Source organism: Rhagoletis pomonella, unplaced genomic scaffold (genome assembly GCF_013731165.1).
Source record: "Rhagoletis pomonella isolate Grant_MI unplaced genomic scaffold, Rhpom_1.0 Rhpom_scaffold_00003, whole genome shotgun sequence".
Lineage (NCBI taxonomy): Eukaryota > Metazoa > Arthropoda > Insecta > Diptera > Tephritidae > Rhagoletis > Rhagoletis pomonella.
In genome coordinates this window covers 91,020,674-91,033,462 of record NW_023458557.1, presented here as the reverse complement: position 1 = coordinate 91,033,462, position 12,789 = coordinate 91,020,674, and the positions used below count along the sequence as shown (strand labels likewise).

Sequence of the window (12,789 nt, the reverse complement as noted above, 5' to 3'; positions counted from 1 at the left end):
AGCTTTCAATTGCCGGCTAGCCAACACTAGTCTAGATATGCATTTAAGACAGCCAAGATCAAAACAGAACCTGCTGGAGCTTTTCAAAGCTTTCTATAGGTTTTATATGGACGCGAGCAGAGTTAAGTCTCACTATAGTAGCTAGTCACTGATTTAAGATTAGGGATGAAATAAAATTAAAACCAATAAACTTTTATCTATTTTATCGAGTTGTAGACCCCTAAAATTATGCAAGTTTTAATAAAATTATTTGTATTGGGTTCTTGCATTGACAAATTTGTGAGAGCTTTACTAGCGCCAAAACTAGCGTAAACTATTCAGTGAATTTAGGTGCAGCAAATAGAACGGAAAAAGCAAGAGAGCTAGGTGAAAACTTAAGCTAACTGCCGAAGCGCAAATCGAATTGATTTAAATTGCATTTCCATTTTCTTGCCCACGCCCAAAAGTATACCTTAATTGTAGTTTAAGATTACACTTGTTATTAAAATTATGCCTTCAATAATTCGTTTAGCGAATTACTATTCTATTAAATTTATCCAAATAAACACATATAAAATTGTATATTGTATCTGAGAATGTTGATCATACGGATACATAGGTATGTTTGTTATCAATATTGGAACAAAACAATTGCCACTTACCGAATCTAGTGTCGTGTCAATGTTGCCATTGGGTCGATCGGCCAATGTCGTCTCCTTCAAATTGATCTTAACATGATTGGCAGCCGATGTGGTGGCGCCGCCACGTTGCGGTTTCGTTGCATCGAGCAGTACCTTGAGCGAGGCGATCGCATGCAGTTGGGTCGCCTTCTCGTCCACCTTGCCTGGAACATCATCTTTGTCATTGTCATTGTGTGCATTTGTTTTTTTTTTTTTTTGATTTTTTTATTATTGATTTATTGATTTATTGATTAATTGTTGTGTGCATTTTGAATTGCAATTTGATTTTTAAAATATTTAAAAAAGTTTGTTTCGTGTTTAATTTGGTTGTGGATGTTTTTTTTTGAATTTATTTAAAATTTGTATTGCATTTAGCATTCGAATTTGAAAAAAAATTTGCAATTTTTTTTGTAAGTAATTCAATATAAAAATATATTTAAATTTATTTGCATTGCAATTGCGTGATTGTTGGCATATGAGCATTGGTATTGGCATTGATTTTAATTTTGCATAGAATTTTGTTTGCAGATGCATTTGTTTGGTTTATTTTTGTACGAGAATTTACGTTTGTGATGCGGTACGGAACGATTTTGCAATTGACGATTGTTTGGAGATTGTTTGTGTATATTTTTGATATATTTTTTTTTAAATTTATTTGATAAAATTCAAAATTCGATTTCGATACGATTTTCGATTGGTAGCAATTCGATTCGATCATTTTGATTGGGTTCAATTTATTTTATTTTTTGAGTAAACGGAAAAATCCAAGTAGAAAAAAATTTAAAAAAAGGAGAAAAAAAGAAAAAAATATATCGATTAAAAATCGAAAAACGAATTGAGTGCAAATTGAGTTTATTATTTTTAGTTTTACACAATTTTCTTTAATAAATAATTTTAACAATTTATTATACAATTGAATTTAGTAATTGATATTAATATAATACAATATTTTTACTATTCAATCAATTACTCAATCGATTAATCATTGAATTAATTAACATTTAAAGAATTTTGAAACAGAAAAAGTTGCATTTATAGACTTTCATTGTTTCAATCGATTAATTCATTCAATAACTTTGTGTTTGTTAACTAATCAGTTATGGAGAGAGTTAGAGAGAGAGGGAGAGAGAGATTTAAATACAGAGAGAGGGAGCCAGATAGCGGGCGAGCTAATTAGAGAGATAGAGCTTCTAATGCAAGCAGCACAAGGAAGAGCAAGAGCGCTAGAGTAAACAATGCAAAAGTAGAATAAGAGCAAGAAAAAAACGCCGCTAATTGGCTTAACATTGCCTTAACATTTCTAACTAAAGTGAGCTACATAAATAACAGGGAAATTTTGTGGGAAAGGCAGAGGTACGTGGCGAGTAAGTCATAGGTTTATGGGCGCGATAGTATTGTAGAAGGAAAGCGAGTGGTAAATTGCGTGGAGGGATAAAGAGAATATTGGGGGATGAAGGGTTCTATTAGATTTAAGAGCAGGCGTTAGTAGCCAGAGATATTACATAAATAAATTAGTGCTAAGTAAATCAGCTACGCAAATATTTAACTACACAAAAAGTTGATTAAACACAACTCAAATGAGGTAGCGGGGTTGGGAAAATAGAGAGCGCGAGAGCGACTGCGCGCCGAAAGATATAAAAGGAGGAGGGTAGTATTTAGGAGCTAAGACAGCTTGAAAGTAAGTTAGAGAGAGAGAGAGAGCGAGAGAAAAAGAGCAAACTGAATGCTTAGCGCCAGAAGAACAAACTTTTTTTACACTGAATAAAAACTATATTGAATCTATGGAAATTTTTGATACGCTTCTGTCGAGGATTACGCTTTGGTCGTGACTCGCATATATAGGTCACTAAGGCCCAGAGCGCTGTTATCTGGTGCGCGGCAATATAAAAATGTAAAAACGTTTGCTGAAAAGTTTATTCTCGCGGTATATGCTTTTGCCCCGCCTGAGGAAGTTTAAGAACGCTCAACCTGCACACTTTTCTTTTTAGCCGACTTCAAAAATAGGAGAAGGTTAACAATCCGTCGGAATATTTTTTTTTATGTATGTATGTTCTTTTTCTATCGGAAATTAGTGACTCCGAGGTGGTTCCATACTAATTTGGTTTAGATCGGCTCAATTGATCATAAAGAAAGTAACGGTACTCCTAAATATTTATATGAGAATTGAAGTTGGTTGTGTTTTTTGCTTAAAAATTACTTGTTCGCATCCCTGGCTTATAGCAGCGACGATAAGAGAGAACTTTGATTTTGAAGTCACTCTTTTATAGCAGTGATGGACATGGCCTTACATGCTCTTAAAGCTTCTTTTAAGCTTTTGTATACATTTTATATGTCACAGTGACGACCAGAGAGAGAGAGAGCGCGTTGATACCGTCACCATCGAATAAAATCTCACATCCATATAAAATCAAAAGAAAGCTTCTCTCGCGGAACACGTTTTGGCCGTTACTGGCCTTTGTATGGCAGTGATGTTTCGATAAAGCTTTTATATTTTTTCGCGGCTATATAAAACTTGTAGAAAGCTTTCAAAAGCTTATTAATGTGGAATATGTTTTTGTTGTGACTGATCTAAATATATAATACTTTAATAGCTCGGGCTGTATACGTTTATTTTTTACGTCAGTAGTCATAGCTGCGAATACCAGAGAGAGCTTTTTACCTGCTTGAAAGCTTGAAAAAGCTCTGAATTAATAGTGATAGATACTACCTTACATGCGGGAAAAGATTCATATATACATACATATTATATGTAGTAACGACGAACGGAGTAAATGGTCCAAATTATCATATCGAAGACATATGTTGTCACATATGTATGTTCATATTCGTTGGATGCGTACAGAGCTTTTTTGAGGTTCATAAACATTTTATATATATAATCAACGAAACGCAGCTTAAGAGCAGAGCTTTGTAAAGCTTTATTTAGATTTTATATGAAAGTTTATATGGCGAAAGCTCAGTTGTAGAGGTGTAAAGGCTCCTATTTCTTCACTCATTTCGTGTTATCAATTTTTTTTAGATAATTTAAAAAGCTCAGTTTGTGTTTCACATACGCATGGATGTTGTTAGTGATTTATTTATTGTACGCATGCAGTCTTGACCAAAATGTAGTCCAAGGACAGAGATTTTGTAAGCTGCCCTTAGATTTTATAAGCACAGCGATCATACTGCGAAAGCCCTGATGTAGAAGCGCAATGGCGCCTATTTCCAGTAGAGCTTTTTAGTTACAGCCAATATTAAAACGATTTGATTTAAGGACTTTCTATTTACAGGCAAATTTTTGGCACGCATATTTTAAAATTATAATTTATTTTAATTTTAAAAATTTTTCTTGCGCTTAAATTTCTGTTTTGTTTGGCTCTCATTCTCTCTTGACTCGATACTGTACTCACCTTGAGTACAAGAAGGGTAGGTAGCTACATAAAAAAAAATTGCAAAGCTGTTGTTTAGCTTTTGTTGCGCTACCCACTAAATAACTACATGCTACTAAATTCACTAATTAAAAAGTACTAATACTAGTTGTAGTAACTAGTAGAAAAATTGGTATACTACGGTTTTTTGTTTTCGGTTTTGTTTTCATATTTACCACGCCACGGCCAAACTTTAGATTTTCGCTTTTCATTTCTTGTATTGTTTGTATGTATGTAAGTGTATTTGTGTCTGTGTGAGCTTTTTGCGATGTGTATGTGCGCGCATGAGAGTGAGTGCGTGTTTTCCTCAGTGTTGGTTAGTCTACTTTTCAGCGCAACTTTCACTGATTTCGTGTTTTGCTGCCGGATTGAATGTGGGAGTGGGGAGATTTGTTTTCGTTCTTTTTTTTTTTTGCTTTTTTGGTGGAATTAAGGAGTGGGTTTTTGTGTTTTGTTGTTGTTTTATGTGTTTTTTTTCTTGTATATAGTTTAAGTTAAATTCAATAGCTTGTGTTCATTTGTGTTTGTATGAATGAATGAAAAGATAATGCTTTGCATTTGCTGGCATTTCTATTTGATTTAATTTTTTTTTAGAAATTCTTTATACTCAGCCTTATTTTTTTGGCGAAAGCTAAGGACACACTACGGGAAATGTGACATTTAAAGGATGGATTGCTATGGGTTGGAGGATTAAATTGCTAAGTTGGTGGCATTAAATATAATTTAAGTGAGTAACGCATTGCTTCATGGAAATTTTGCTGCTTTAAGGTGGCGTGTTATGAAAAGTTAAGCATTCTTTATTGCATTTGTGTTGGTTCTTGTGAAAGCTAAGTATTTTTAAATTGAGCTTGTTCGCAAAAGCTGCGCGAAAACGTGAAAGCGGTGGTGAGTTATTGTTTTTTTTTTTTGCGATTTCACTTGTAAGCTAATGCCATGGCGAGTGTGGCTTTGATTTAAAACGGTAAGGTGTGGGGGGACTACATATTAAATAAATTGGTTGGTTGGGCCTACAATTAATTTGCGAAGTTTTTGTTAAAATGATTTTTACTACAATAAATTTGTATTTCATAAAATACTCGTCGAATATCTAAAACTACCAAATAAATATAGAAATTGTTAAGTTCTTATAATTATTTTGAGCATGAGAGTTTTAATACATATAATAGTTATAAAAAAAGTTTGCATATTTAAATAAAGATTTTTATTAAGACAATAAAGACGTAAAAAATGTTATACTAAATTCGTTTACTCAGACTTAATCCACTAATAGTTTACAAATAAATCAACCTCCAGTGAAATTCTTAAAGTTACCAAGTAACATTTTTATCTCCTAGTTCGAAATTTAAAACCCAAACCTCAAAACGAATAACTGGTATACCTAAAAATATGCAACGTTTCCAAGAGGACTTAATCTGTCCCAAATGATTCTGTTGTCAGATTTAATGTTGCATATTTTTTGGCTGATCATTCATTGGCATATTTATTCTATCATTATTTTAACACAATAATCTTCGGTAAGCGGTTAGCGTGAATCTGGAAATCCCCCAAAGACCTGTCAGCTGGAACTTTAACGACAAAAAAATGTAGAAACACCTGTACTAAGTGCTTTTGTGTGCGGCATTTATTTCTGGAACATTCAGGAAAGTATTGTCAAAGTATGTCCCGCGGCGTATATGGTGTGAATCCCCCCCAATACAGCAACCTATTTGTACCTTTTCTTTATTCCAAAGTTGGCATCTGGTATTTTGGAACAGTAAAACCTAATGGGAAAAAATCATTTGGTCAACGACCGGTAGCCCAGAGGCCTTAAATGCCAGCTTGCTATGAGCTTTCGTCCGTAAGCAGAGCTCAGTTTCTCTAAGGAGTCTTCAAAGCTAGCCAAAGAACACACATATCTCGTTTCTAGTTTGAATTTTGAGTATTCATTTTCTGAGAGGATTTCGCACATAGAGAGTCGGAATAGCTTAAAATGAAAACAGAGTTGCTATGGTATTTTTTTTTTATAAGGAATGGCATAGGCATAAGTTTAGCCCCAAACGTCTTCGTTCACACTTCATACGGCCAGCCTGAGATATAATGTTTGGGATATACATCAGTCAGTAGCCAGTAGTTTTCTTCTTCGAACGCAGGGATAACCTTTCTTTTAATCAATCTATTCGTATTTTCATTATTTTTTGTTCATACTTTTACAAGGAGCGGTCTTCATATCTGTCAAGTATGCTCAGAACCGACCTTCATAAAAGAGAGCAGATAAGAGGTTTTGGAAATAAACCTACTTCGGACATATTTGCCTATATAATCAAGAGATGAATGAATGAAAAGTCTTATCCTGACCATCGACATATTGAATTTGAAATAGTCGCCATGCAATCTTGGCTATCTTAAGGGTCAAGGGACTCACGAACTACGACGAGCGTGGTATCATTAGGCCTCCTCTTGGACACACACTTCCCAGGCAAAAAACCGGTGGAACCTAACGGCCCCATTAATGATGGGGGTAATCTGATCTGATGAGCTATTTTGGTTCTTGGTTCTTACAAATCACCGGGACTTGATGACATTCACCCGGTAGAGCTGCAGCAATCACGGGGATTATCTCCCCATTCATTGCAGTTAATATCAGAAGCTGTCTTAACATGTGCTATATTCCGCTAGGTTGAAGAGAGAGAAAAATGTCTCCTTCATTTCTAAGGCAGGTAGGTCCTCGAACACCAACCCCAAGGACTTCAGACCCACCAGTCTTACGTCTTTCTTCCTCAAAATTTTATAGATGATGGTGGATGATTATGTACTGGGCGTGATACCAACTAGTAGGCCCTCCCCAGCGTAGAATGCCCATACGAAAGGCAAATCTACGGAAATCGCCTTGCACTCGATCATCGGGCAGGTGGAAAAGACCTTATCAGACAAGGAGTATGCTTTGATTGCCTTTGTAGACATAACGGGTGCCTTGGAAGAGATAACCGCTAAGCTTGGCAACTCCACAATAAGCAGACGGGTCTGTTGAGGCACCCATGAGGGAGGGGTTTTCTCCCCTCTTCTCTAGATTCTGGCAGTAGACTCCTTGTTACTGGCCCTAGAGGGAGGGGGCTGCCACGTCACTGCTTATGCTGATGACCTGGCAATTGCCATTAGAGGTAAATATCCTTCTGCGCTCTAATATGGCCACGCTAAGGAACTGAACAGAGAGCAGGGTACGCGGAAGAAACCCCGATAATACGGAATCAATTCTCTTTACAAGAAAACACAGGCTTCCCAGAGTATATCCGCTAATCTCTATGGGCGTGGAGATACCTCTGAAGAAGATTTTTTACTATCTAGGACTCATATTAGACGGGGAACTTACGTGGAAACCTAATATAGAGGAAAGAGTAAGGAAGGCGAACGTTGCAATATACGCCTGAAAACAAGCGGTCGGGATCCAGTGGGGGCTAACACCTCGGTGGTCAGGCCAATATTATTATATGGAATACTTGTATGGTGGCCAGCAACTCAGAAGGCAAGTTATCTAAAACCACTGAGTAAGGTCCAAAGAACAGCGTTTCTATGCATTTCAGGTGCCTTAAGGATCACACCCAAACAAAGCGCTAGAAGTGGTAACCAATTTGCCCGCAATAAACCTGGTGGGAAAATACGTGGCCGTCGCTTCAGCGCTCAGACTAAAAAGTATGGTGCTATTGAAGGATCGGCGGTTCGGCAATGCTTCCATACTTCACACTCTGGGTAGTTATGAGCAGGAATTTGACTATTCTGCCCCTAAAAACTAACCTTCGCAAGGCTCTTTAAGACGAGCATCAAGTCAAGAAGAGAATGTCAAACAACAAGACCATGGGGAAGGGGGAATTGAATTCTTACATGGATGGATCCAAGCTAGAAAATAAGATTGGCTACGGAGTTTTCTCTAAGGAACTAGGACTGGAATTATCCGTCCGAATTCCGGACCACTACAGTGTATATCAGGCTTAAGTTTTAGCTATAAAGGAGGTGGCTTTGTGCCTTACGAAGACTTCGATTAAATCTATCGATGAGCTAGCCAGGAAGGGTACCAATTTTCCCCAATGTGAAAACTGAGGCTTCATTGGGATACCCAAGGCAACCTACAAATTAGAACTTAGAAATAAAATCATCCAAGAGGCCAACAGGTCATCGCTAGAAGGGGGCACTTGCAGAACAATCACGCTAGAATGGTCACAAATAGATAAGAAAAGGACGAAAGAGTCGCATCTGGAAGTCATGGTTAAAATTTTCTCATTATTAAAAAATATTTTATTATATCTTCCAATGTCCATAAGTGAGTTAAAAAAAAAAACACAGGTTTACAAAAAAAAAAGCTTATGCATATTAAACCAAACCTAGATATCCCTATGTTATTCGACACGCTGAATGCGAATCCGAAGTCCGTTAGTCTCCACCACGTCAGGTTCGTGGTCAGTTGAAGGTCAAGTAGGGAAAAATTCATTGAATAAACCTGAAAATTCATATACATAAGGTTTTACATTCGCTGAACCCGAATCCGGGGTCCGTTAACCTCCATAATATCAGCTTTGAGGTCATCTGAAGCTCAAATAGGACATACAATTTATTCAATAAAATTAAAAAAAAAAAAAAAAAATTGTTTTTGTTGTCACTGAAATCGAGTATGGTGGTCCCTTGATTCCTCAAGGTCATCTGGAGGTTATGCCAAGGTCAAATTCCAATGAATTTTATTGAGTTTTCAGGTTTATTCAATGAATTTTTCCCTACTTGACCTTCAAATGACCACGAACCTGACGTGATGGCGGCTAACGGACCTCGGATTCGCATTCAGCATGTCGATTAACATAGGGATATCTACGTTTGGTTTAATATGCATACACTGTTTTTTTTTTTGTAAACCTGTGTAATTTTTGCATAGAGAAAGGAAAAAATAATAAATAACAATTTAAAATTTAGTTTGAATATTATGAGATATATTTGAATATGCAAACTCCTTTTTTTGTTCCATAAATACAGTGGGAATCTTAAAATTATGCGAATAAATTTTGTAAAAATTATTAACTAATCAAAATTTTACAATAATAAATTTTTAATATTTTAATTACAATAACATATGTCTACACATAAGTATATTTAGTAAGCTTGAACATACAAATATCACAACAGTAACATTCAAAATACATATAAACACCAACATAATTAGTATACAAACTTTTATATAGTGCCTTGAAAGCTTTTCGTACCCAAACTAATATTTCCGAGCAAAATTAAACAATTTATAGCTTTTTCAGTTTAAAATCATGGTGGTTTTGAAAATATTTTTTAAATTTTTTAACGATGTCACCATATGGCTACTTAAAGTTAAGAAGCTTAAAAGCTTGACTTAACCAGATGAGGTTCTTTACTTTAATTAACGAAGTTATAAGAAGATCATAGTTTTTAAGAATAATTTCATTATATGTTCTAATTTATTTACCGAAGCTCGGATAAAGCTTTTGTTTGACAATACAGCTTAAGAGCTTGACAAAATCTTGACTTAACGAGATGAGGTTTTTTAATTTATGTGTAGAAGTTTTTTGAAGATACATTTTTTTTTAGAAGCTCAGAGAAAGTTCCTGCCTGATGACGCAGCTTTTAAGCTCACGTTTTAGTTAAAAGAAACAAAGGCTATTTTTCTTAACAAACAAAAACAAAAAAATTCCAAAATTGACAGTAATAAAAACACGCATGCTTTCAAGGAGCTTTTAGTTTGTGAATATCGTGAAGTTACGTGAAGTTCACAAAACCTGTAAAGCAGTCAAGGCGCTGCCCATCACACTTTTAGATTAATGGATTAATCTTTTAAAGCGGATAATTTTTTGTAATCAAACCCAAGAGGCTTAAAAAAAATTACGATTAGCAGATTAAAATATAAACTTTACATATACAAATATATAAAATATAAACTTTACAATATACTTTTAAATTGCAGAAAGACTACAAACAAGTCTTGAAACAAAGGACCATTAGCTCTCATTCAGAAAAATTTTTGTTTGAAAGCTTCGTTAAGTTTTACTGACAGTAAAACCGCTTAGCATTCGATGTAAATATAACAGGGAACACTCGCAGAGTGAAAGCTTTTGTTGTTTACACTGCTGCGCCGAGATTCATGATGAGCCTGCCTTAAAGTGCTGTTTGAGCTTTTCATCTGTTCTGTATAGGTACGATTGGCCTTACCGGCATACATTTACACAAAAAGGAGAAAATCCATTTGGCAAAAAGGTGCTAATAGGCGGTTTCGAAGCTTTTAGTTAAAAAGTTTTATTTAACTTAGTTATTGAAACTCAGAGGTTTTTATTTATTCCTATTCATTTGTTTGCAATAAGCTCTTAAAAGCTCTAGTTTGACTGTGATGAAAGTAAAGCACTCCCCTCCTTCCTTTTGTAGGCTTTTACCTACGATAAGTTTCTACACTTAGAGATGAAGAAATTTTCCCAGAGAAAAGTTGTCTGAAAGCTCCCAAGCTTTTATTTGTTGATCTAAAAGGTTTTATTGTTATATTTGGCTTAATATTTGGATGTGAAAGAGTTATATGAAACTAGAAAAATGAAAGAATTTTCGATTTTTAACTTTGGATAAGGATATTTTTTTTTTAAATATATAAAGAAATGTTTTCCACTGGTAAAAAGCTTTGTTGCACTATCAAAATATCAATGTAAATAAGTGCATACATATATGTTTTGAAAATATATTTTAAAAGCTCCATGAATGTAGACGTCCGATATTTTTCAAAAGGAATTGCTGAAAAGCTTTCACTTATTTTGTTATATTGAAAATTCTATTGGAATTTTTTAGTCACGCTATATCAAGAAAAAACTTTTATTCAAATTTCCAAAGCAAATACATTTTTAAAACTTATACATGAATAAATTTGTATGCTACTTCTGAAATGCCAAGAACACCCCGAAAGTTTCATTTCATTAAGATTACCGAAGATGGAATTACAAATTTCTGGAAAGTTTTTATATACCCAAGTAACAGTGGTGGTCAGATGGAGCTTTTATCTGTCCGCTGATTAAATGAGCGACAAGCAAAAAGAGGTTTTCTTCCATTTACACTAATACAAAATCTATAGAAAGCTTTAGTAAATTTATGCAGCGAGATATGGTTTGCTCGTGAGAGAGCTTTACTTTTGGAAAGCTTAAAAAGGCCACGCACTTAACTCTAAAGTGACAGATTTCGGCGTAGATTGGTTTCTGAACCTTTTAGAAAGAAAGCTTCAAAAGCTTCGCAAATGTAAAAGCTGATCTTTGGATACCTCAAAAGCCTTAAAAGCTTCTCTTCTTCTGAAAACAAATTTTCAAAGGAACCCAAGGAGCTTAATGGTCCCACGGATGTAAAAAATCATATTACACACCAACATGTAAAAATATAAAGCGGTCTGCTTCCAAATATTTTGTCCTCTTTAAATTTGTCCACAACCTTGAACTCTTCTTTTTCTGATGCAACTAAGCGCTCAAATGCTAAAAAGCTTAAAAACAAATCCTTTGCTCATTGTCAGCCATAATTAGTTCGTCGCTAAATGCGCATGATTAATATTTCACTTGCGAAAATTGGTTAAAGTTTTTATGTGCCAAATCACAACGGATACTCGTACTTAAGTACGGAGTACTTTCTTGCATTTGAAACTTTCTTCTGGTTTTCAAGCAGTCCTTTTTCACCCTTAAACTACATTTTTGACTTTAGAAAACCAGCGTCAGCACACATATTTATATACATATGTAGTACATAAATTTCAATATAATTTATTATATTTGGCGGCCTGCCATAAAATGGCAGCATTAGCTAGTACTCAACAACAACTACAACAACATCTACATAGGTGAGTAGGCACGAAGGGTTTTATGCCAGCTGTGACGCTACTGAGTGAAAGCGCGGCTGGCACAGAAAAGTACAATACAATTAGAAACTATTTAACTATTTCTTGGATGGAATGGGAAAATAAATATTCACTTAGTGTGAAGAGAAATGAGAATAACTATTGCCCCGATTCGGTGCATACATACATACATATGTATATTCTCATTCATTTGTTTTGGCGTTGGCCTTTAAGGCCAGTTTTGTGGTGTTGCAGTGAGTTTCCTAAATATCATCATTATATAAATAGGCAATCATGTTTCCTTTACACCCCTTTTACGGCTAAACTATACTTCTAAGGTATAAACAGTTATATATCATTAGAAAGGTATTTTGATGCTGATGTGCAGGCAATTTTTAAAATTTCAAATCAGTTTAAAATAGAGCGAAAAAATCAATTCAAAAGTCACACCAATACCAATGCACACATGTACATGGTTGGGGCGGAAATGCCCCCTAAATGTATGCTTTAATATTGATAGCGAATTAAAGAAACGTGCTAAGCAGCAGTTCAGGAATAAAATGTATGTATGTATGTACATGAATAGATTAGACTCAAACAAGGAAGAAGGTAAAGTTGAGTATGGAGAAGAAGAAAGTGATAAATACAGAAATTAAAATAAAAGTAAAGAAACCTAGATATAAAGACAAAGAGGAAGGAAAATTTAAATACCTAACCTAATAACAATGGTGGGGGTGAATATGTAAATGAAGAAAAGAATGGACATATTTAGATCAGGATAAAGGAAAAGATAAAGATGAAGACCAAGACGACGAAGATGAAGATGAAGATGAAGATGGAGATGAAGATGAAGATGAAGATGAAGATGAAGATGAAGATGAAGATG

At 34.9% G+C, this 12,789-nt stretch overlaps 1 protein-coding gene across 1 annotated transcript in view; it reads right to left on the bottom strand.

Annotated features, from left to right (window-relative positions):
- Positions 1-641: 641 nt before the first annotated feature.
- The window catches only part of LOC118735761, a gene marked incomplete at its 3' end in the record, with an annotated part of 287,491 nt that continues 275,343 nt past the window's right edge, over positions 642-12,789 (bottom strand). The window contains 1 exon segment of the mRNA XM_036465709.1: positions 642-835. Within this exon segment, the coding sequence (XP_036321602.1) occupies positions 642-835 (194 nt within the window).